This window comes from Archocentrus centrarchus, chromosome 11 (assembly GCF_007364275.1).
Source record: "Archocentrus centrarchus isolate MPI-CPG fArcCen1 chromosome 11, fArcCen1, whole genome shotgun sequence".
Lineage (NCBI taxonomy): Eukaryota > Metazoa > Chordata > Actinopteri > Cichliformes > Cichlidae > Archocentrus > Archocentrus centrarchus.
Window position 1 is genome coordinate 24715940 of NC_044356.1, and position 26257 is coordinate 24742196.

At 41.0% G+C, this 26257-nt stretch overlaps 1 protein-coding gene across 2 annotated transcripts; it reads right to left on the reverse strand.

The window, feature by feature from the left end:
* Positions 1-16226: 16226 nt before the first annotated feature.
* zbtb8b (zinc finger and BTB domain containing 8B) lies at positions 16227-24984 on the reverse strand. Of its 2 annotated transcripts, none has more exons than XM_030741070.1 (5): positions 24868-24984; positions 24190-24382; positions 19878-20790; positions 19577-19755; positions 16227-17199 (listed from the first exon to the last, which is right to left on the reverse strand). In XM_030741070.1, exons 2-5 carry the CDS (start codon positions 24361-24363, stop codon positions 16885-16887), a joined length of 1581 nt encoding a protein of 526 aa, XP_030596930.1. In that variant the 5' UTR covers positions 24364-24382; positions 24868-24984; the 3' UTR covers positions 16227-16884. The 2 variants fall into 2 exon arrangements, with proteins under 2 accessions (XP_030596930.1, XP_030596931.1); XM_030741071.1 differs by lacking the exon at positions 24868-24984 and adding an exon at positions 24693-24856.
* Positions 24985-26257: the final 1273 nt, after the last annotated feature.

A 26257-nucleotide genomic window follows, 5' to 3' on the forward strand; every position in this document is an offset into this window, starting at 1 on the left:
ACCTTATTTTTTTACTCTAACCAAACACATGATTAATATTAAAGGGGAAAATATAATCACTTTGTTGGAATGTAAATCAGAATATATATGCACTGTTGTTACCGTTGTTAACAATTTTTTTTTAGGAAAAATCATCTCCATGAAGATAAAATTGTCAATTCAACTTTATCTTTTAAATTGTTTCCAGTTTAAGATTATTATTACTGTAAGGATTTAAGCTTTGACAAATAAGAAATGCATGTCAGTAGTTAAATTTTCCTTTTTTCCATATAGTTCTATGTTTTATTATCAGTCTTTGGTGTAGTATTTTCGATTTTGTAATCAAATGAGCTGTTATAGATTAATTTTTGTAATTGTTATAAATAAATAAATAAAAAAAAACAACAACTATAATATCTTGATTCAAGCTCAATCCTCCAGGTAAGAAAATCCCAGAAAGTTGATTCTTTTCATGTAGATGTAGAGTTTTCAGTGGAGGAAACCTTTTGTCATTCATCCAAGTGACTTCTTCAGTCTGTCTACAATAACCAGGGGCGTTGGAATGAGTTTCCTATTGTGGGGGACACATATCAGAAGCCTGAGAGATCCATTAAAAAAAAAAATGCTATTTGATCTTTTACTTTCTTCTTTTTCAAATGTTTCTTGGAAAAATAGTGTTGTGTACAGCTATATTATTGCATAATTTACATATGCATATGTTTTATAATTGTAAGACGTGGGCAAACTGGCTTGAGCACAGATAAATGTTACCAATGCACAGATAAATGTTACCAATGCATAGATAAATGTTGCCAGTGCATAGATAATTGTTACCAATGCATAGATAATTGTTACCAGTGCATAGGCAAATATTACCAGTGCATAGAGAATTGTTACAAATGCATGAATAATTGTTACCAATGCACACATAAATGTTACCAATGCATAGTTACCAATGCACAGATAAATGTTACCAATGCACAGATAAATGTTACCACTGCACAGATAAATGTTACCAGTGCATAGACAAATGTTACCAATGCACAGATAAATGTTACCAGTGCACAGATAAATGTTACCAATGCACAGATAAATGTTACCAATGCACAGATAAATGTTACCAGTGCATAGACAAATGTTACCAATGCACAGATAAATGTTACCAATGCACAGATAAATGTTACCAGTGCATAGACAAATGTTACCAATGCACAGATAAATGTTACCAATGCAAAGAAAAATGTTACCAATGCACAGATAAATGTTATCAGTGCATAGACAAATGTTACCAATGCACAGATAAATGTTACCAGTGCACAGAAAAATGTTACCAATGCATAGTTACCAGTGCACAGATAAATGTTACCAGTGCACAGATAAATGTTACCAATGCATAGTTACCAGTGCACAGATAAATGTTACCAGTGCACAGATAAATGTTACCAATGCATAGTTACCAGTGCACAGATAAATGTTACCAGTGCATAGATAAATGTTACCAATGCACAGATAAATGTTACCAATGCACAGATAAATGTTACCAGTGCATAGACAAATGTTACCAATGCACAGATAAATGTTACCAGTGCACAGACAAATGTTACCAATGCACAGATAAATGTTACCAATGCACAGATAAATGTTACCAATGCACAGATAAATGTTACCAGTGCATAGACAAATGTTACCAATGCACAGATAAATGTTACCAATGCACAGATAAATGTTACCAGTGCATAGAAAAATGTTACCAATGCACAGATAAATGTTACCAATGCACAGATAAATGTTACCAATGCACAGATAAATGTTACCAGTGCATAGACAAATGTTACCAATTCACAGATAAATGTTACCAGTGCACAGATAAATGTTACCAATGCATAGTTACCAGTGCACAGATAAATGTTACCAGTGCACAGATAAATGTTACCAATGCATAGTTACCAGTGCACAGATAAATGTTACCATTGAAAAGATAAATGTTACCAATGCATAGTTACCAGTGCACAGATAAATGTTACCAGTGCATAGACAAATGTTACCAATGCACAGATAAATGTTACCAATGCACAGATAAATGTTACCAGTGCATAGACAAATGTTACCAATGCACAGATAAATGTTACCAGTGCACAGACAAATGTTACCAATGCATATAGTGCACAGATAAATGTTACCAGTGCATAGACAAATGTTACCAGTGCACATGATTCTGTGTTGCGCCTTCAAAATAAAAGCACGCGAGTTAGATTTCAAGATGAAGTATTTTTCTCCTCTTCTGTGTAATTTTTGGGTGGGACAAATGCGCCTGTCTCCAGTATTGGGGGGGGGGGGGGGGGGGGGGGACACACGTCCCCTCCGTCCCCCCTGTTTCCTACGCCTATGACAATAACGATTATCGGTCAGAACGAATATAGTCTTTAAATTGTTTTTTGACCAGTGTGTATTTAAACACGCAGTGAATCATATGTGATCATATGATGCTCATTCTGTACTCTCAGTACATGTGGCTACCATTGTGAAGGTGGTATAGACTTCCAACAGTGCAAAGAACCAGTTTCAGAAGTGCTTTGTTTCTTTATCAAGACTTTCAGGGTAGCCTAAAATAATCCGAGGCTACAGGCCGCACCGAAAGGCCGTTCAAATGCGCTTTGCCTCTTGCTTTGTTTTTAAATGTGTCTGTATCTGCTGGTAGCTGTGTTGATGGGTCTAGTTTTGTAGAGTCCAGGTGAAACTTCCCCATGGGGATAATCAGCTGAAAGAAAATGATACATTTTTTAAGATATATTATCTTTATTATTAATAAATAATTGCTCCACAGTGAGCAACTTGGGGAATAATCCAGTTATTTACTGCTACAGTCATGTCTCCGGGTTATCCTCGTTACTGCAGGCACGGTCCGTCGTGGAGGACTCAACTTTTGGCTCAGAGTTGTTTTGCTTCTCGCACTTTAAGTCCGTCGGGGTGTCCATGTGTTCCGGGCCTGATGCGTACTCGGCTAAAGCCTCCAGCCCTGCCGCGATGAGGACATCCTCTCCCTGCGTCTTGCGGCTGTAACCCAGCCTCTTCAGGGTCCGCCGGGTGGTTGCGAGTGAGATGGGCTTCTCCACTCCGCTGCTGTTGTACATGGCCTGTAGCTCCTCGATCGTAGCCTGGCTGTTAGCCTCCACCATCCTTTCCAGTCTCTTCTCTCCGTCCTCATCGACGAGCCGCTTCCTCCCGCACGGTCCCCGGTGACTGAAGGTTTTCTGCTTCTCGCACCATTCCCTGTAAACTCGAGACACCGCAGTCTTTGAAAAACCCAGCAGGTTCACTGTTTGCGAGATGCTGAGCCCTCCGTCCCGGGCTCCCACTATCATACCCCGCTGAAACTCACTTAAATCCCGAGACTTGCCCATGCGTCCCCGCTACTTCACACGGCTCACAGGTGACGGTGGGAAGCTCTGCAGATGCAAATATTCATTCTTCTTCGATGTTTTTAATACAGTAGCCTATAACGAGGGCTTATGGTCGCCCTCCGGAGTTGATTCAGTGTTTTCCTCGATTTTTTTTTTTTTTTTTTAGCAGTGCAACCACACCACCGTCAGGCTTGTCATTAAAAATGTACTAAAAACAAAGCTGCAGCCCAGACTAAAACTGACTTGTGCTCATACACTGTAAACCCAGATTTTGATTCCACTTAAAAATATTGAGTTCATATTACTTAAAATTGCCTAGAATGTGAACATTACTTGTTAATGCTGAGTAGACTGTACTTTTTGATGGTCTGTCTTATTGTAATTATGTGTTTGAGTTCAAACAACTTAATATCATCAAGTTTTGCACCTGCTAAAAATCTAGTTTATACCAGTTTTAACAGAATGGATTAATGTGCAGCTGCATGGTGGCATGATGGTTAGCAGTGCTACCTCACAGGTACAGTGCCATCTAGAAGGTCTGGGTTCAATTCCTGCTTGGCCCAGGCCTCTCGCTGTTTGGAATAGTTGACATTGGGTGTTTTTGTTCACAACGGTCTCTTGTATAGTTTTTTTATTGTTCCATGTACAAATGTTATTTGTAAATGTTAATGTACCAGCATTCAGCAGGGCTGAGTTTTATCATATTTATTTACCAAATTTAAACAGACACAGTTCAACACTGTAAAAAATATCTGTGTGGTGGTGTGGTGGTTAGCACTGCTGCCTCACAGCTGGAATAGCTATCTGATAGTCTGGGTTCAATTCCACCTTAGCCCAGGACTCTTGCTGTGTGGAGTTTGTATGTTCTCCTGTGTCTGTGTGGGTTTCTTCCCACAATCTGAAGACATCCAGTTACTGGGGTTAGGTTAATTGGTCTCTCTAAATTGCCCACAGGTGTGAATGGTTGTCTGTGTCAGACCTGCAACAGGCTGGTGACCTGTACGGGGTGTACCCTGCATCTTACTGCCTTGTGAGCTGGGATAGGCTCCAGCCCCCACCACCCCCACACAACCATGAAAAGGATAGGGGGAATTGATTGATCAAAAGACATTTTATTTTTTCATGAACTATAAAAGATAAGTTTGGTCAATTAGAACATGCAATTTAGTTCAATTGGAAATGGAGTAGTGCTTACTTAACAGGCTGATTTAAATGAACTGTTTCATTACTTAAAAAATTTAAGGCAACAAGTTACCTTGGTTTTTTTAAGTAGATTCAACTTATCCGGGTTTACAGTGTACACAGGACCTAGCACGGAGCAATAGTGACTGCCCAAACCCTTTAGTACAGACTTGATGCTCTTACAGGGGGGGGGGGGTTGATTTTTAACTAGGAATGAGTGCACAGATGCCCCTTTTTCAGAATCAGAAATATTTTATTGATCCCAGAGGGAAATTTCTGTTGTTACAGCAACCTTTTATCATATAGAAACAATTAAAAACACTCCAATAATTTAAATAAATTAAAACTAAAAACACACAAAATATATAAAAACCAAAAAGATAAATTTGAGTTTCTTGCAAAAGATTGCGGTTTCAAATTAAAACATGCCAGTAACACATAAAAAATGGGACGGGGCAACAAAAGTCTTGGAAAAGTTGTGTAATTCTTAAAAACACACACACACATGTTTTAATAATCTGCAAGCAAGGGTAAGCTGCATATTTATGAAGGCAGTGATTATCGACCATTATTGCTGAAGGGTATGTATAGATTTTGGGGCAGCGTGACGTAGCAGAAGGCCTTGCATATTTCAGCAGGACAACACCAAATGTCACAATCTGTATGCATTATAGCAGCATGGCTCTGTAGTTCAGGAGTCTTAAAGAGATTACATACATACTGTCCAGATCAGTTACACATTGATCACATTTGGCACATTATCCAACAGAAAATGCAGCATATTTAAAAAGACCAGTCAACTAAGTTAGTTTGGTCCCTCACACAGTCTAAGCACTGTTTTCAATTACTTAAAGCTTTGAATGTTTTGCAAGTCATTACATTATGAAACTCATTTAGAATCCAACAACCTCAATAAATATGGGCCCATTTTCCACTATTCATTTATATCAGTGACCAGGTATTTACAGAAAATACTGAAATGTTAGGCATCAAATCATTAGTCCAGCTGTTTGGGTCACTAGCACCAGCTGCAGTGGTTTGATAGAATCACTGATATTTGATAAAGAACAATGCAGATTTTTTGATTATGATGAATGAAGATATGAGGAATTAACGGTTAAACCCATATAGTTTTATGGGGGTTTGAGGGATCAGATGTCTTTTGTATGTTCAGGTGGTTGTTTAGATGACAAAAACTGTATCATTTGTAGCCGCCTGCCTATAATGGAGGCAAACAGGTCCCTGTGATGACCCATGTCCACAGAGTCCAGAGAAGACCAGTTTGTAAAGGCTTTGTGATTTTAGATGTGAATACCACATGCCTGTAAAAGCGATTCACTTATTTTATTAATATAATATAGATCGATGTATTCTTGTTAGGGCAGCACAGTTGCCTCACAGCAACAGTGGGTTTGGGTCCTGGGTTTGAATGCACCATCTGGCTGGGACCTTTCTGTGTGGAGTTTGCATGTTCTCTGTCTGTGTGGTTTCGCTCCAGGTACTCCAGCTTCCTCCCACAGTCCAAAGACATGCAGTTAGTGGGGTTCCAAATTTCCCATAGGTGTGAATGTGAATGTTGTCTGTCTCTCTGTGTTAGCCCTGTGACAAACTGGCGCCCTGTCCAGGGTGTACCCCGCCGCTCACCCTATGGCAGCCCCCCCTCCAAACCCTGAACTGGATAAGAGGAAGAAAATAGATAGATGGTACTCTGGTTATCACACCTTTAATAGCACTATACAATCACAAGCAAAAGGATGGCAGCTAAGGTAAGAGCGGCACTCTTACTACAGTCTAAGTTTTTATAGTTGCACACATAATCAAGGGGCTACTATAGGATGTCATATTGAAATAAGGAATAGAGATTTTAAGTGCCTCTAAAGGTTTTTGCCAGATATTTGGATCAAATAACTTTGTATCAGGCACAAAATCCACATCACTACCTACACAGGGAACTTTCAGTCCATGACCTGAGGAAGAGCGCGCATGAATCTGAATATTCATCGAAATACTGGGAAGGGTCTGACATCCAAACAGGTCCAATTTGCAATGTAATGTGTTCATCCAGGTCACACAGGGAATCATCAGGCTAATGGCTAATTAGACTTTAGCCAGTATTTAACTTTGTGCATTTTAAATTTGTGTATTAAGGACATAACTGACTACTCTGTAGAAAAGGCTGTTGCTTATTTAATGCAAAAACCTGAGATAGCAGTAGCTATTGGCACAGATTTAAACTGAATAAGCACTAGAGTGCGCCACAGGCTACTTTTGTACTTGGTGGGAAAAAAATTACATGAAATCACACAAATAAGTTGAAGGGGCAATGTCAACAGTTTCACACCACATTTATTGCAGCCGTACCTCCAGTGGTCCCTTTATACCCACAAGACTCTTTTTATATGCAAAGTGTGTGTGTGTGTGTGGGGGGGGGGCAAAGCAAAACATTTAAGACGACACTGTTATCTATAAGCTCAGAAATCCTATGTACAACACATAGAGAATTTGGTTTTTATCAGCTGTGCAAATATAGGAAACTGAGGAAAGTCTACAGTGATCAATTCAAGAAAACACACACACGCTCACACACAATCACTGAATCTATTTCCAGCCAAGTAAGTCACTGGAGTTCAATATCTGCAAAAGTCACAAAGCTCTGTAACTGTGGATGAGTTAATAGGCTTTTATAGTGTGTAGGAAATTGGATATCTGCATGGTTCGAGAGTTCAAGCTGCAGTAACAATTATGATCATTATAGTCTTTGAATTGTTTTTTGAATGGTAATCATAATGTGCTCCTCCTGTTTACCATTACCAGACAGACGTTAATATAAGGTGAGGGATAAATACAAGTATCCAGCATGTAGCTGCAGATTTCTTTTATTTGCTCTGAAGGTGATTAAACTAAATGAGGAAGATGTTCTTTACACAGCGGATTACACTGAAATAAACATAAGGACTTGACTCCAAAACAAAGTCCTTTTGTAAGACATCTGAATAATCTGAAAAAAAATTTTTTTTTTTTTTTAAAGAAAAAAACCGGCCTTTAAAGAATTGCTCTACAACGGGCAACTCTGGGAAATAATGTGACGCTATACGGGAATAATCCAGTTCTTTACTGCTACAGTCATGTCTCCGGGTTACCCTCGTTACTGCAGGCACGGTCCGTCGTGGAGGACTCAACTTTTGGCTCAATCTCGTTTTGCTTCTCGCACTTTAAGTCCGTCGAGGTGTCCATGTGTCCCGGGCCTGACGTGTACTCGGCTAAAGCCTCCAGCCCTGCCGCGATGAGGACATCCTCTCCCTGCGTCTTGCGGCTGTAACCCAGCCTCTTCAGGGTCCGCTGCGCAGTTCTCAGCGAGATGGGCTTTTCCACACCGCTGCTGTTGTACAAGGCCTGTATCTCCTCAATCGTAGCCTGGTTGTTAGCCTCCACAATCTTTTCCAGTCTCTTTTCTCCGTCCTCATCGACGAGCCGCTTCCTCCCGCTGGCTCCGCGGTCACTCGAGGTTTTCTGCTTCTGGCACCATTCCCGGTAAACTCGAGACACCGCGGTCCTCGAACACCCCAGCAGCTTCGCCGTCTGCGAGATGCTGCGCCCGGCTCTCCGGGCTCCCACTATCGCACCCCGCTCAAACTCACTTAAATCCCGCGACTTGCCCATGAGTCCCCGTTTCTTCACACGATACAAAGAAAATGATGGGGAAAGACTAACGATATCCGCTGCCAAAAAAAAAAACACCAACTCGGAAACATTCTTCTTCTTTCTAAAACTAGATGCGATGTATTACTGTGTATTACTGCCCTCCTCAGGTCAGTTGCAGAACTCCAACGAGAATTAAACCCTTTAATAAAGTATGGTACTTGTGCAGAAACCTGAATACAGAATTTATGGCTTCACAGTGACACAAGTTGCATATTGACTTCAAAGAAAAGTCTGCAATGTCCATCCCTGATCATTCTGTTTCTTTTCACAGCAGTCAATCAAAGCATGATTATTAATTTCTGCCTTTCCACATGTGCATTTTTCATCAGCTTGCTTACTCATCAATGCCCCAGCCTTAGCCTGGTTAAAGTTGCCCTACCACCCTCGCTCATTTTTACACATTGCAGATGTTGTCTTATCAGTCTTTTGCAGTAAAAAAAATTAATGATGCTCCTTTTTTCATTCTCCCACTGCTTCTGCCACATAGTTACTAATAACAAGTTGTTATTAGTAACTATGTGGCAGAAGCTTGTTATGTTTTCTCTGATGATGTATCTACATTCAAAAGTCCCTGTTCTAAGGTCAGTACTTCTCTTAAGTGCCCTTTTTGGCTGCCATGCCTGCATGTCCTCTCTAATCGTGTCTCTTCCTCACCTCCTCCATTCCCACTCTCTGTTGGGTGGGGGACTAAGAAATGAGGAGAGGATGCAAGAAAAGGAATCAATATGCACAGACTGAGTTTGGTATTATTTTTTTATCACCACTTTATGCTTAGTGCCTGAAACATCCGTACAGTATAGTATAGTTTCTGGAAATGTCTTTGCTTCTGAGTGCATTTATCCTCATGTTATTTTACACAGACTGATAATCTGTTGAGCTTTTATGTAGTTTTCACCATATACTAAGAGGTTGCTATTCACTGAGTTAAGTTCCCAAAACATTTTGTGCTCATTTTATATATTGTGTTCTCTTCTTCTTGTCACTATGTCAGTGTTGTCAGTGATTTATAATGTTAGATAGCATTTACATGCCTGCTCGTGTTTAATATTATGTGTTTGTTTCTCCCATGCTGCATGTCCATAGTCAAAATGACAGTCAGTGACACCATGAGAAGGATAAATAGGTTTTGATAGGTGGGAAACGTGTTGTCTATAAGGAACAGGTCTGTGAGAATGTGTATATATAAATAATATATATATATATATATTTATTTATTTATTTATTTATTTATAAAAATCTCCTTGATAAATCCCACACTTGATGGTGGCTTGTGCAATTGGCTTGAAATTGGCCTCTAGTACTGTTCTCCAGTGACTTCCTGCTGAAAGCACCTGTTGAGCTTGTAGGCATTCCAGGATCCATGTATGAGGCATGGAGTCAGAGGCTTTCTTGTAATCTTGGTGTTTTGCTCCTCTGGCATTTCTGCCAGTTCCTTTCTGGGCCTATCCCAGCTTTGGAACTAACAAGTGTTTTAATATTAGTTTGGTCGAGTTGTTTATGTTTAGTTTTTGACAGTCACGTCGGAAATGGCAGCATCTCAACAGAGACTTAACAGGTTTGCTCTAATCTACCGTGAAGTGTCCCACCCGGAATCTTTATCTGCCCACCCAAACATAAGAAGGGAGATGGCTCATCGGTAGGAGGGCGACAATAAGCCTGTGTTGAGCATAATGTACCAAAAGCCATAGAAGAAGAACGATTACTCAGCGGATATCCGCAGCGCTTCCCGCAGATCCTTTTGTGTTGGAGTCGTGGGAAGGGCCGCTAATTCATGGGCAAGTCGCGGGATTTAAGTGAGTTTGAGCGGGGTGCGATAGTGGGAGCCCGAAACGCCGGGTGCAGCCTCTCGCAGACAGCGAAGCTGCTGGGGTGTTCAAGGACCGCGGTGTCACGAGTTTACCGGGAATGGTGGCATAAGCAGAAAACCTCGAGTGACCGCGGAGCCAGCGGGAGGAAGCGGCTCGTCGATGAGGACGGAGAGAAGAGACTGGAAAGGATGGTGGAGGAGAACAGCGACGCTACGATTGAGGAGATACATGCCATGTACAACAGCAGCGGAGTGGAGAAGCCCATCTCCCTGAGAACTGCCCGGCGGACCCTGAAGCGGCTGGGTTACAGCCGCAGCAACAGGGTCACCGCGGCAGGGATGGAGGCTTTAGCTGAGGAAGCATCAGGCCCAGAACAGCTGGACACCTCATCGGACTTACAGTCCGGGAAGCCAAATGACTCTGAGACAAAGACTGAGTCCTCCACGACAGACCTTGTGTGCAGTGACGAGAATAACCCAGAGACGTGAATGTAGCACTAAAGAACTGGATTATTCCAATATAATATCCCATCTTTTCCAAACATAGCTGCCAATTGCAGAGGAGTTCTTAATTATTATTATTTATTTATGTATTTCTACCATTTTCTTTCAGCTTACTGAAATGGCTTACACAATGCAGTGCCTTGTTTTAGAGTCAATTTTTAATTTAATGTAAGCAGTTGTGCAGAGTTTATCTTCCTAAATTAACTGAGTTGCCTTCAGTGTAAAAGGAGCTGCTGGAAAATTGTTGAACAGGCAGTTAAATAACACTTTTTTTTAGTATTTTTGAAGGCGCACCATCCCTTTGTTAAATATGTTTTATTAAATAAAGTTGTAATTTCAAGAATGCACAATTATGGCTCGCAGTCATATGTTGGCATTGATACAGAAAAGTCACAAATAAAGAACTCCTACTATTGATTTGCCAGTGGAATATTTGGACTGTGAGGCAACCTGTTAACTGTCAATTTGAGACTTTTTGAATTTGTTTAGAAATGCCGAATCTAAAAGCGGCCAATCATATGCTGCTCCTGCACTTGTGGCTTATGCCAGTGCTGCAGTGGTCAGCTGCTGTTGTAGAGGGTCGGCTTCATTAGCTGCTGCTTCCCTGTTAACAGTTTGTTTAGCACACGTGAAGCAAGTGTATATGAGCCTTGATCGGATTCTGCCTGTATGCCAATCTGCCAGCAGGGGGCACTAAAAGATCTGTTTTTACACTGCACCTGATTAAGTTATGTTGCTATGAGCACTTAAAAGTTTGCCTTCCTGTGCATTAAAGTCCAGGATAATGCTGTTCAAGTTACTTTTGCAGCAGTCTGAATATTTACTCACAGTGAATAAAGCACAAATAAAGCATTTTTCTTAACATTAAGTAACACGGCTGCGTTCTCGCACAGGGTCTCCTTACTGCTACTCTAAGTTGCCATTCTTATATTGTAAAGGCACGAAGAGCTTTCCAAAGGTAGGAGGCTGCTTGATATGAATTCAAATAAAAACTTATTTGACCATAACCTTTTATTATATGCATGGGATCTTGTGTTAACTCAGATGTAATGAGCCCCAGCTGAATTTATGGTGACTCTTGACATTTTAAACCAGGATAAAAACCTGATTTTGCTGCAACTATTGTGCCACAAGTTTATTTTTTGGGGGTTTTATATATATATATATATATATATATATATATATAAATATATATATATATCCGTTCTGCTCCTTTCATTTGCTTAGTGACATGCTTTGAAACATCTGATGCTAAACTTTCATACATGCTCATCAATGCAGCAAATGATTATTCTGATCATGGCTCAGAAAGAAAGAAAAAATCAGTCTGCCTTGTTTTTCTTAAGTGAGAAACTGGTTCCCAGATAATTAAGAAGAGGAAATGACAGCAGCAAAGAGATTTAGAGAGGTAAAAAGTGTTTTTTCTACACAAAGCAGACTGCTTGAATCATATTAGGGATTTTTTTGCCTGGTAAAAAATTAAATATGGTTGAAATGTTTAGAGCAGGGCTCGTCAACTCCAGGCCTCCCTGTCCTGCAGGTTTTAGATGTGTCTCTGCTTCAACACACCTGAGTCAAATATAGAAGTCATTAGCAGGACTCTGGAGAACTTGACTGCATACTGAGGAGGTAATTCAGCCATTTGATTCAGGCGTGTTGGATCAGGGACACATCTAAAACCTGCAGGACAGGGGCTCTCGAGGCCTGGAGTTGAAGAGCCCTGGTTTAGAGTAACTGAGCCGTTGCGCTCCTTCACACTCCTGAGACTGCACTGGGAGACGCAGCAAACCATATGCTGCATCCAGCTCCTCCAGGATGCTGGATTGTCTGCGCAACCTAATTGGGCTGTGGGTATTGTCTCATGCTACTGGTAGTGACAAGGCCGCACAAAAAGAAAGTCAGGAGGGATATAGATGAGGCAAAAACTATTCCTTTGGGGGGGGGGTCGTCTTGTTGCTTCTCCGGTTGTCAGTTTTATTTGAGCCAAAGCAGGTGAAATGGTTTGTGCTTCTTAACAGGACAGATTGATATCCCTTCAGCTTAACTGACTTTGTGGTAATAAGACCTTCCCTTTATTCCACTTACAGGTATTTTTTTTCTCTCGATGGAATATTATTGATAAACACTATAAGAATAGTTTATTTGGAATTTTGAATCACAAAATTTAATGTGTTCCCTTGTGTTCTCTAAACACACAGTGCCTGACAGATGTTGATATAAAGCAAGGAACAAATCAAATAATCCAACATCGACAATGATTTTTTTTAGGCGTTCTGAAGGCAATTAAATTAGCTTAAAATCTTCTTTTCAGAATTAACAGTACTGTCAAACCACCTCATTTATTCTGATTCCAAGGAGTCAGACTATCTTGTAGTTTGTTGGTTTTTTTAAAGTGGACTTGAGCTACAGATCTCCAGGCTTTCTGGAGCCATACAAGGCTTTTCTTTGGACACCGACTGCCAAGAACTGGGCTGAAAATCAGTGGCAACAGGTATTATAGAGTAATGAACCCAAATTTGAAAGTTTTCTTTCAATTTACCATCGTCAATGTATATAGAGGAGGTCAGGAGAGAGGCACAACAGTGAGTCTCTATAGCCATCAGTAAAACAGTGGAGGCTCAGTCATGGTTTAGGGCTGCATTTCAGCCAGTTGTGTTGGAGATCTTGTCAAAATTGATGAAATTATGAACTCTGAAAAGTACCATCAGATTTTGCCCACCATGCAGTCCCATCTGGAAAGCATCTGATTGAAAACAGCTTCATTTTTAGTGTTCAAATGATTCCAGACACACTGCCAATGCATGACTATCCAGGTATGCAACAGACTGTGTTGAAGTATAAAGATGGTCATACCACGCTCATTAGAATTGTATAAACTCTTTTTCCTTATTTGCTTTCACTGCATTCCATTTAGAATTACTTTACTCAAAAACCAGTTTAAACATTTGTATAAGATGAAAGACAAATAGTACATTAAAAAAAGAACTGCTCTACAATGGGCAACTTGTGTATAATAGAGAACATTTTGGAATAATCCAGTTCATTACTAGGACATCCATGACTCCAGGTTATTCTCGATACTGCATGCACAGTCCATCATGAAGAACTTAATGTTTTCCTTCTGATACTGTCAGTCCCTAGAGGTGTTCAGCTGTTCTGGGCCTGATGTTTCCTCAGCTACAGCTTCCAGCCTTGCAGCGATGAGGACATCTTGCTCCATGCAACCATGTGGCTGCTGGTTGTTTGCCGCGGACCCCCTGCAGTCTGTTTCTGAACGATAGATGTCGCTACTGAGGAAAAAACAAAAACCCGCAGCGTCACCGCTGATCCGGGAAGCAAAGGAGTTCTTGCCAAAGTTTTCTCCAGAAACTCAACTCTTCTCAAGCTGTCACATCTCCCTTTGTATAATCCGGGAATGCCTGCGTTATATCACCGAAACGGCGATAAAGACTCGGTATCTTCATGGCGAGCGAACAGTTTTCGCGTCACTTCTTGTCCTTGGCTCCGCCGGCTGTGAGGGGGTCATCGACGGGCATAAACCAGCTGTAACCCAGCCTCTTCAAGGTCCGCCGGGCAGTTCTCAGTGAGATGGGCTTCTCCACTCCACTGCTGTTGTACAGCGCATGTATCTCCTCAATCGTAACTTGGTTATTTGTCTCCACCACCTTCTCAATCCACTTCTCTCCCTCCTCATCGACGAGCCGCTTCCTCCCGGTCGTCCCGCGGTCACTAGACGTTTTCGTCTTCTCGCACCATTCCCGGTAAACTCGAGACACCGCAGTCCTTGAACAGCCCAGCAGCTTCGCTGTCTGCGAGACGCTGCACCCGGCTCTCCGGGCTCCCACTATCGCACCCCGCTCAAACTCACTTAAATCCCGCGACTTGCCCATGAGTCCCCGCTTCTTCACGTCCCTAAGAAAATGTACCCGTGGGAAGCGCCGCGAAGCAATCTTTCTTCTTCTATGGTGTTCGGTTCGTCAGCTTGAGGGACGTGTCGCCCTCCTCAGTATGTGCAGTGATTTCCCTTTTGAATTTAACCTCCTGAGACCTGAACTCCTGTTTGCAATGCATTTTCAATTTCTCCTGGATATTTGTGATTAGATGGACCTGAAATGTATATATGCTAAGCTTCCTCTTTGAACAGGAAGTTGTATTTTGTTACATGGTTGTTACATACTTTTGTGAGAGAAAAAAAATGTCCTCAGATATGGACAATGGGATTATTTTATAGCATAACACAACAAAAACAAACATGAAGTATAAGGTGCAGCAAAGCCAAAATGTAATGTCACCATCTGTGGACGCAGGGTCTCAGGAGGTTAAATATGCATAAAGCCCCGAAAAAGATCAAATTCAAACTAAAATATGAACATAAAACACACCAGAGACCAATAGCAACTGTACAGATAACCTAATGCGGACTTTATCCAGTAAGTATTGCAGTTTCAAATTTTTCTGGGGTCATTTAAGATCTTTGATCGTATTGGTGTTATTACACATTGGTGAGATGCACATGTGTGAAGGCAGAGAGGGGACCAACAATGAAGGATATATACTGAAAAACACGGGGCAGTGTGATGCTCCAGAAGACCTTGGTTATTTCAGCAGGACAACACCAAATGCCACATTCTGTATACATTACAGCAACATGGTTCTGCACTTAAGGAGCTAAAAAGAGCCAAAATACTTACCAGATCAGTTACACACGAAAACATTTGGACCATTATCCAGTGGAGGAAAAAAAAAAAAAAAAAAAAAAAAGACTATTGCAGATGACATCAGATGTGAAACAAGAATGGGGGGAAAAAAAACTGCTTTCGAAGCAACAGCAATTGTAGCCGGGGCTCTATTTTCAGTGAAATAAAGCTTTAAATGTTTGAAAATTGTATTATGCTTTTATTTTTATTCTAAATAGAAACAGTTGCACTGTGAAATTAAGCCAGTCTTTTAGACAGGATACCCTGATCTGAGAATGTGGGGAAATCTAAAATTCCCATTCCCAGATCTCCGAGATTTCAGAAAAACCATCATGTAATATTTCTGTCCTTATAGAAAACTGCTTGAGGTATAGGACCTAGTGAATTTTTCCAGATGTTCTTTACAATTACACACACATATTATTGATAGTTCCTACTGTGCCCTGGATCTTAAACAGTGTGGCCTGTTAATCTTCTTATTGTGACAATTAGAGATCTTCCTCCAGCTTCAATGAGCAGTCATTTGTACTAAAATTGTGGGCATTAGTCCAGCTGTTACACTTTTGATAAAGTATAATGTGTATTTAGTGATTATGACAAATTAAACTCAAACTTTTAAGGCATCAGATGACTTTAGTATTTTCTAAGTTGAAGTAATTGTTTAAATGACAACTACTGCATCATATTTAGCAATATACCTATCATGGGATCAAACACTGGCTACTGGGTCCCTGTGAAGACCCATGTCCACATCACTCCAGACTCAAGAAGCTGGTGACAGCCAGTTTGTAAAAACACCACATACCTGTAAAAACATGCATGTAAGAGGGCTTGATTGGCAACTCTGAATTGGACAAGTGGAAGAGGATGGATGGATTCGAATAATCAGACCATAAGTAACAACTGCAACAAGACAGTGACTCAGTGAACAGTTTGAACTTAGTAACACTAGAGTGTGCCACAAGCCAGTTTTAATCTGCAGAATTGTCAGAGTTGAGGCAATTGGGCAATGTCCAGTTTCACAACGCATTTATTGCAGTAACACCTCCAATGGCCCATTTATACCCACAAGATTCTTTTCATATATGAAGTGTAATTTTTAGGACCAAGCAAAACATTTGAGAAGATACTTCTGTCCTCTAAATTTAGAAATCCTGCCTTGACCGGCAGTCTTCTTACACACAACACACAGAAATTTGGTTTTCATCAATTGTGCAAATACAGGAACGAAAAGACTAAAGTGATGATTTAAAGGAAGGAAGGAAAAAACCACACACACATAATCACTGAACCTATTTCCAGCCAGGCAACTCACTGGAGTATGATATCTGCAAAAGTCAAATTGTGGATACAAACTAGTTAATAAATAATTAATCTTACAGTAAATAATATAGAGAGCACCCTGATGGGAATCACACCAGCCATGGCACAAATAACTTCTCACTAAAGATTTGTGACTGCATCTTGCACAATTGTGATGAACGCTGTTCACAGACAAACATGCCAAATTATAACCCCCACAACATCTGCAGGACTACATTTTGACCTGACACACACTAACTCAGACAACTAGTTCAGAGAAGCATTTTCTTCCCTGGGTATAACTATAACTTCACAGTGTGTGAACTACATCAGTGCAGACAGACAGCTGTCTTTCAAGCATCTGTTTCTCTACCAAGTCTTCCACTCTGCCGACTTCTACCTCATCCACATCGTCTATAAAACTGGACCAATCCGCACCCCCGTCTGCACGTTCCACAGACTCCGATTGGCTGGAAGGGTGAACAGGTGCCGTTTCATCGTGAGTGGTGGTCACGCAGTTGCAGCTGTCGCAGGTGCCGAAGCGTCTGAGCCCTGGCGAAACCCTAGGACCAGTGAAGGTTCGTCTGCAGCTCTTGCATGACACTGGCCAGTAGTGTCTGTGGACCTGTGGATGGTCAACACGGTGAGTGTAAGAATTCATCTGTTTGGGCAGCGAAGGTGAAGAATAACAGCAAGATAATTTTATTTATACTGCACTCAATAATTGCACTTCACTGCACATCAGACACAATTAGGGAAAAATACTGAATTTAAAAGAACTCAGTTATCCACAGTATTCCTGACGTCACGCCATTACCCATAATTCATAGCGGAAGCTGGTATTTTACTTCCGTTTGCGCTGTTGTTTATGGTTGCAGGCTTACACACTTGCCGTTCATTTAAACATTTTGACACTGCAGTTTCTTTTACCTGGCCTAAATGGTACCACATCGGAGGTGGATACATTGCAAGGACGTTTTAAAAAGCAGCGAGGTAACAGTGCCTCACCTGTCACTTGTGTAAATGACATGAAATTATGGCCCGCAGTCAGCTACATCGACATTATCAATTACATTGTTTTTTCCGAAGGTGTTGATGGTGAGAAATCACATAATTATAAGAGCACCAGATTACCTTCAAAGCAATAAAATCAATAAAGTAATGATGAACAAACAAGGCAACGTTTTCCTTAAAGCAGCTGTAGAGCCGATCCAGAGCATCGGCCAAGCTAAGCACTTAGCATGGGTCATGCTAAGGGAAAGTGGAGTGGTGGAGACAGTCAGCTGTTCCTGTATCACCGATTAGGGAAATCATGTAGTGATGTGGCAGCTATTCTGTGGAAGGTATATCACTTATCTGGATATCAGAGTGTTCAGATCACTGAAACAGAAACACTGGACTGGCCGAAAGCTGTGATCGAGGAGACACGCAGCTGTCATCTTGCTAACTGCTACGTGTTTACAAGTGGAAGCCACGCATTTTTTAAGCTTTGTGTAGGCTGTATACTGTAGTGTCACACTATAAATAAAATAACGTAAAAAAATAAGAGGCTGTACATTAAAGGAAAACTTAAAACATAAGGAAAAAATACAGTAATAGGATGTGCTACTGGGTAGTATAATTTTGGGGAAAAAGAACAAATTTACAGAATAAAATAATTTGAAAAAATGTACAAACTGATGTAGTGACAACCGACAACAGCACAAGTTGCATCCGAGCTCATGTTCCAACTAATAAAGCCGCCAGTTACAGCACAAAGTAACACAAATTTGTCATTAACTCTGGCTCTGACTTTGGGTAACCGGAAGTATAAAACCGTACAGCGGAAGTGGCAGTCTGTCATGGCAGCCTACGTATGCTCTTCCAGAAATCTGTGGATAGAATGGTATTATTAACTTACTCCCAATTTATATTTGCTAACTGCTAGCACTTTTTGTCTAAATATGATCTTGAAGAAGTACCAGACTATCCTCACCAGAGTTGGGCAGTAGATTAAACTTTTCCAAACAGCCAAAGTTAGTCTACCAATAACTGCAGATATTACCACAGGAAAGAAACTAAAACAAAGGCAATACCACCCTGTGGTGTTATTTAGCAATTGTGCTTTACAAGTTAAATAATTTATGTAAAAATATTTTTCTCTTCTAAAGTCAAACTACTGGATTTAGGAGTCAAATCAATCAAAGTTAAGAATTTCAGCTTGTTCTCAATAAGTCGACTTTCTCCTCTATGACAAGTATCAGTATTATATGTTTAAACTAGATTGTAATGTCTCATCACCAAAGCTAAGTAGCCTTTCATTCAAGTGCCTTGCTGAAATTTTAGAAAAATTATACTTGGGATTTAATATTTAAAAAAAAAATAAAAATTAGTATCAAAATACTTCAAGTACACCAAAATAACTCATTAGGCAGAATGGGCCCATTCAAAATCAAAATTTATGTTTATATCACTAATAACTGGTTGATTAACCCAATACCTGGTTGGAGATTATTTTCATATGTTGTTATAACTGTAATGTACTGTAATGTAATTTACTTCCGGGTAACTTTATAATACAGCATGATATATTAGTGTGGAATGATGTTTTAAAGTAACTAAAGCTTTAAAATTAATGTTATGGAGTACAATCTAAAATATTAGCATCCACAATATAGTGCAGTAGAAACAGGAAGCAGCATGACACAGATATTAAATTAAAGTATTTTATCAGGTCACCTTCACTGAGACTCCTTTGGCATTAAGTGAAATATGATCAATGTTCCTCTAACTGTTCAGTGTATAAGGCACAACATTTGCAACAGAAACAGATCTCTGTGATGCAAATGTTGTGTACTATTCATAGTGATATTTTGGTTTATTAGATGTTTGCTGAAGTAAAGTTGCATAAAGTGTGATAAATGAAGTAGACCTGCAATACATTTTTGAGGCAATAAGTTTACTTTTTCACCCTCTTCTTTTTGGAAAAGTTGATCAACTCTTGCACTGCATAATGTTCTTACACTAAGGGCGTGGCTGCGAAGGTGCTCCTGTCGTGTGAACCTCTTGCCACACATGGGACAGGGGAAGGGTCTCTCTCCCGTGTGGCAACGGATGTGTCTCTTCATGATCCCCTTCTGCTTGGCTGTGTATGGGCAGAAGGGGCACTTGTGGAGTTTCACTGGCACTACTAAGGTATCACCTGAAGAGGGAGTAAGACACCAACACTTCAAATCTAGCCCGTTATTCGGGTTGACAATTTACTAACATTGTTGCATAGGTTTTTAAGTGGTTAAATGTCCTTAGATTTATTCTGCTATTTACCTGCATCCTCTCCAAGCCAATCAGACTGGATTTCCATAATTGATGAACCCACAAACCCTAGACCTTCATCCATTCGGCTTCCACCAGTGCTGCTACCTAGTCCTTGGGTAAAGCGCTGCCCTACTCTGTCCCCCAGAGGAGTAGGGCCTTCACCTCTGGCCAGCACATCCATCAGCCTGGCATTAAAAGAAGGGCTGTATCCCAAAGAGGAGCGTTCGTTACATTGAGAGGGACTTGGAGGAAGCAGCCTACTGTGGTGAGTATTATGCAGAGCAGGCCCAGGATAGGATTCCATGACTTTGGTGTCAGGAGACCCCATAAGCTCTTCATCAGGGTCGTACTCTATCTTAGGGTTCACCAACTCTGGAGTCAGAGCAGAGGATGAGGAGGATGAGAGATTAGTCTGATCAATATGTCCCTTCTGCCCTTCGCTTCCTGATGCAAACTCCTCCCGAGAAGGGTAGGAGCTGTCCATATCCCTGCTGGAGCCTGGAGGGGTGTTGACAACAATTGACAGAGGTGTTCTACCTGAGGTCACAGACTCTGGACCTAAACCTGATCCTCTATCTGCCTCTGAGACCTGCGAATGAGGCTCTGCAACTCCAGCACCACTGGAGGTTGTTGCAGCAGGAGTGCCACTGTCTGCAGGACCCATTCCTCCATCCACTGTCTGGTGTTCTTTCTCTGCATTCCTCTCCTTCTCTTTGCTGCAGATTTCCAAAGACGAGCGAATGTACTCTTTGCAGAAGTTCACCAGATCAGTCATCTGCAGGTAGCTGGCTGCTGACATCACCTCGATGACATTGCTTCTGTTCAGGGCCAAGCGGCCAGAGTAGAGGAAGTCTAGAATAATAGAGAAGGCGTCAGCTGTCACAATGTCCAACGAGGCTGTGCTGTAGCGCTGTCCGCTGTCCTGAAAAGAGATTCATTCAAAAGATAAGACCATTTTAAGCCAAATGTAACAGAAAATACAAATGCCAGAAAAGTAGAAATTTAGAAAATGCAACAGGGCTCCTCTGAAATATTAGTAAAATCATAGTTTCTAAAAAGGAGCTAAATGTTTTTGAAGGTCTCCATTTTCCCCACTCTGCAAATCTGTGATACAAAAATGCCTCTAGGCTACTTTCTAAGTCATAGAGATCTCCCATAACACCCCACTGCTAATTTTCCTTCACTGGCTCCAAGTCAAGTTGAGTACCCAGCTAAAATTCTCATCCTTAACTATACAGCATGTACAGTCAGGCCCCCCTTGTACGTGGCCAAGCTTCTTCATGTGACTCCCTTTGGTCAAATACAATTGCTGCCCCCCACACCCATCTAAGGACACTCTTGCTACTTTCCCACCGCCGAGGTTCCGGAGCCGGAGCAAGTTCCCGTGCCGATCCCAATGAACCGCCGAAACGCTTAAGAACGGGCCCGCGTTCCCACCGCGTTTCTGTGAACTGCTCCTTTATGTATGAGCGTGGGCGGGTCCTCGTCTGGACACGGAAGCTGAAGCGCACAAACGTGGGAGAACACGCTCTCCTTTCTTGTGCTGCAGATACGTTTTAGGGTCCAAACCAAACTACTGCAGCATCTGTGTGCAGCACAGAGGGAAACACAGACAGCGATTAGAGCAAGACGACAAGTACGCACTGTGTGTCCTTTTATCTGTGATATGAACTGATACAAAGCAGCAAGTTCAGCCTTAGAGCCCAACCTAATTCACAGCCGTGAACATCGCTTCGCTTTTCTCATGTAATACACATGTAATATGGTAGAAAACTTGATGTTGAGACGGCAGAGTCACGCCCTTCTGCCGCTTTCGGCACGGGTTCTTGGTTCCAGACCAGCTAGTTTGCGGGGCCGGAACTGAACCCGTTTTTCGGCCGAGCACCAAGTGCTTCGGCGGTGGAAAACCCGCCTAACGGTTCAATTCACGGCTCCGGCTCCGGAACCCTGTTGGTGGGAAAGAGGCTACTGTGACCAAATATTTGAGGCCGTGACCTGACCCGTGTAACTCTGCCTGCTTGCTCAGTCATTTGTTGTGGGCTCTTAAAAATCATCCATATCCGTTTACTTGGGCATTTGAGTAACATGTTTCTGCCTGTTCTGCTTTTATGAATTGGCTGTAACCTCCCATCTCTCCAGGACCTGTACACCTCCAGGACACTGGGGCGTGCAGGTCGGATCACAGCCGACCACTCTCACCCTGGGCACAGACTTTTTGACCCTCTCCCCTCAGGCAGGAGGCTATGGTCCATACGGACCAGAACCTCCCGCCATAAGAACAGTTTCTTCCCCTCTGCTGTTGGACTCATGAACAATTACCCTAAGACTGTTACCACCACCCTCCACAAACGCTGATGACCCTATGTCTATGCACCTGTCTGACTGCACTGATGTACATATTAGTGGAATATAGTCTACATTCTTCTATCTTTTAATTAGTCTCTGCACTGTATATTTTGTAATTTTGTAATATTGTGCTATAGTTATAGCTCTAATATCTCTGTATATTTGCAATTTGTATACTTGTATATTGTCTTATAGTTTTTATACTTATTTGTTTTTTTTTTCTGTAAGCACGAAGTACCGCAGCAATTTCCTAATGCTGTGAACCTGTTCACCCATATGGCAATAAAAACCTTCTGATTCCGAAATGCATAATTTGTGCTCTTAACAGTTTTATTGATCCTTAAATTTTTTTTCTTATTATTTATGCATACATTTTTTTCACACAGTATTATTTTCTTATGTTCTTTTAATCTGACCTGTCATTTTGGAATTTTTACTTTGCTTAAGATTGTTTTCTGTGGAGCACATCTCTCTTGTTTGTAAATGAACTATATATAAAAAAAATATATGAAAAAGGATTTAACTCCTTCCTGATTTCTTGCATGTTTCAGACCAAACAAATCTCAATATGTGATAAAGAAAACCTGAGTGAATACAAAATGCAGTACTTAAATGATGAGTTCATTATTAAAGGAGACAAAAAGTTATGCAAACCTAACTGGCCCTGTGTGAAAAGGTAATTGCCCCCAAAACCTAATAACTGGTTGTGCCACTTTTGGCAGCAAGAACTACAAACAAGTGTTTGCGATAATTAGCAATGAGTCTTTCACATCTCTGTGGAGGAATTTTGGCCGACTCTTCTTTGCAGTAGTGTTTTAATTCAGCCACATTGGAGGGTTTTCAAGCATGAACAGCCATGCCAAAGCATCTCAATCGGGTGGCTCTGCCAGGAGGTGGATTTGCTGGTGTGGTGTGCTCATGGTTCCATTAATTACAGCAAGTCGTCCAGGTCCCGAAGTACCAAAGAAGCCCCAGACCATCACACCACCACCATGTTTGACTCTTGGTATAACGTTCTTCTTATGAAATGCTGTATTAGTTTTACACCAGATGTAACAGGACTCACTCCTTTCAAAATGTTTAACTTTTGTCTCAGCAGGCCACAGAATATTAATAACAACAGACTAATTCTTGGGGGATTGTCAAGATGTTTTTTAGCAACTGTAGACAGGCCCTTGTGTTCTTTTTGGTAAGCAGTGGTTTTTCTCCTCTGAACTTTCCCTTGGCAGCCATTTTTGCATGAACGCTGACATAAACTGAGACAAGTGAGGCCTGCTGTTCTTTAGATATTGCCCTCGGTTCTTTTGTGACCTCCTGGATGAGTTGGTGATGTGTTCTTGGGAGTAATTTTGGTAGGCCAGCCACTCCTGGAAAGGTTCGCCACAAAGTTTTCTCCATTTGTTGATAATGGCCCTCACTGTGGTTCACTGGAGGCCCAAAGCCTTAGAAATGGCTTTGTAACAGTTTCCAGAATGGTACTTTGATTCTCAGGTGTTTTTCAGTTTCTTTAGATTGTGGCATGATGCGTTGCTTTTTGAGATGTTTTAACCTGCTTCACTTTGCCAGACAGGTTCTATTAAACTGACTTCTTAATTCAGCAAGTCTGGCAGTAATCAGGCCTGGGTGTGGCTAGTGTAATTAACCTCAGTTTTCCAAAAAAAAAAGTAGTAAATCACAGTCAATTCATGATTTAACAAGTGAGGGCAATTACTTTTTTCACATAGGGCCAGGGAGCTTTGGATTGCCTTTTTTCCTTTTGATCAGCAATATGTGGAAGAACAGTGGCCGCCACATTAACAAAACATACCTTAAACTAGTGGTAAAAATGGCTCACATACTAACCACTAATATATGCCAATTTAATAATAAATAAACAATCTTGGCCAAATTGTTGGATTTACTTCAAAGAAGCCACCTCCAATTGCTCACCCCTCCTTAATAATAAACACACACACCCACCCTTACTGACTCTTACCTGCAGATAGTGAACCAGAAGAGCTCGAAAATAACCACTTCCAGCAAACAAGACATTGCGATGGGCCTTGAAGACGCGACCTTCGACAAGGATACTACAGTCACAGAAGAAGTCACGCTTCCGTTGCTCATTGAGCTCAAACAGCAGTTTGGACAGGTAGCAAGGCACTTCCATGTCTAAACTCCAGGTGGCTCTGCCAGGATCGGGGGAGAGACAGGTAAAACGGGGTAAAAAAAAACACACACACACTTGTGATCATTAACTCTTAGCTGTGTTATTTATCATAACATTGCCACTTATCAGTCAACTCCTATAGTGTATTAAAAACTTGACTTAAATTTCTTACAAACAGGTAAAATGATTACAGTCTTAAGTCCTGACAGATTACAGTTAATTCAGCTAACAAGCACTGGGTCCGACAAATTATAACCACCGACGCTTAACACTTTAAAACACAACAAAGTTAATGGAGATGAAACATGCAAACATTAAGCCAAACACACCTGGACTAACGGAAGTGGATTCACTTTTCTCTGTTCGCATGCAAGCTAGCATCTGTTGCTAACGCTGGACAGCTGGCAACACTTTATCCAAAAAAAGCCAACTGACGAGATAAGCTGTTCATTACGAGACCTGTGAACACGCTTTGATATAAAAGGGCGCGAACTACCGACTCACCTGAATAATTACGCTAACCGTAACAACTCTTTTACCGTAGCACAGCTATAACCAAGCCTCTTTTGTCCCATGTCCACATTAGCCAACAACTTCCGCTTTCAGCCCAAAAAAAAATTGTGACGTTTTCTTTTATCTGTCCAATCAGTGGCCGGTTTTGCGTGCGCCAGTGACAGGTTTAAACCTTGTTCTGTCCACATGGGTCTGTTTTCTTTGTGCCAACATGATAATAACGTGACTTGCAGAAACTGAAAGACTATATAAGCTGTGGTGACATCACAAATTACGGTAATTCTTGACCCCAAGAAAGGCGTTTCCTGTGTTCTTATTCAGGATGCAGATTTCTTTTATCATTGTGTAGTTTACACTTAATGATGATACATTTTTTTAAGCTGCTATAAAACTAATTAATTAAGCTTTTGGAAAAATGCAGGAATATTCATGTTTCTCTAACACTGTCTGCACTGAATTATTTATTAACCTTGTTATAGGGCAATATTAACTGCAAACCAAATTAGTTGATTAATACTTTCCATTGAGTCTGACATGTCTCCAGCATAGACTGTATATGAAAGATGGATGTAACCACCATGATGAAACCCAGTAGTGTCTGGATTCTGCATTCTGAAGTCTCAATATGTTTTGGCAGCTGCTGGTTAATAGTGTCCTGTTATCAGGTTTTATTATATTATTTATACATTTTCAGGTTTGATTAGAATGCTGCATCCATAGATTGCACTAGTGCAATGCGCAGATACACATACACTCCCCTCCAAAAGTATCTGAACAGTGAGGCCAATCCGTTTATTTTGTCTGTAGACTAAAAACATTTGGGTTTGACATTAAAAGATGAATATGAGACAACAGATCAACATCTCAGCTTTTATTTCCAGGTGTTTACATCTGGATCTAACACACAGTTCAGTAGATAGCACCTGTTGTCTGAATCCACCCATTTTTCTTGTGAGCAAAAGTATTGGAGCATGTGACTGACAGGTGTGTTTTGTTGCCCAGGTGTGTCCTGTTACACTAATTATTAAAAAAATAAATAGCACTGAATGTCTACGCTCACTTTCAGATTTGGGTTTTTCCTGTGCAGATTGTGCATTTATAGTTAGAGGAGTAACCAACATGAAACCCAGTGAGCTGTCTATGGGTGAAAAACAAGCAATTGTGAAGCTGAGAGAAGATGGAAAATCTATCAGAGCAGTTGCACAAACATTGGCCAAAGCCAGTACAACTGTTTGGAATATCACGAAGAAGAAAGTCGTCACTGGTGTACTAAGTAACAGCTGTCGAACAGGTAGACCTGGGAAAACAACAGTAGTTGACAGAAACATTGTAAGTGCTGTAAAAAAAGACACTCAAACAACTGTTAGTGACATCAGCAGCA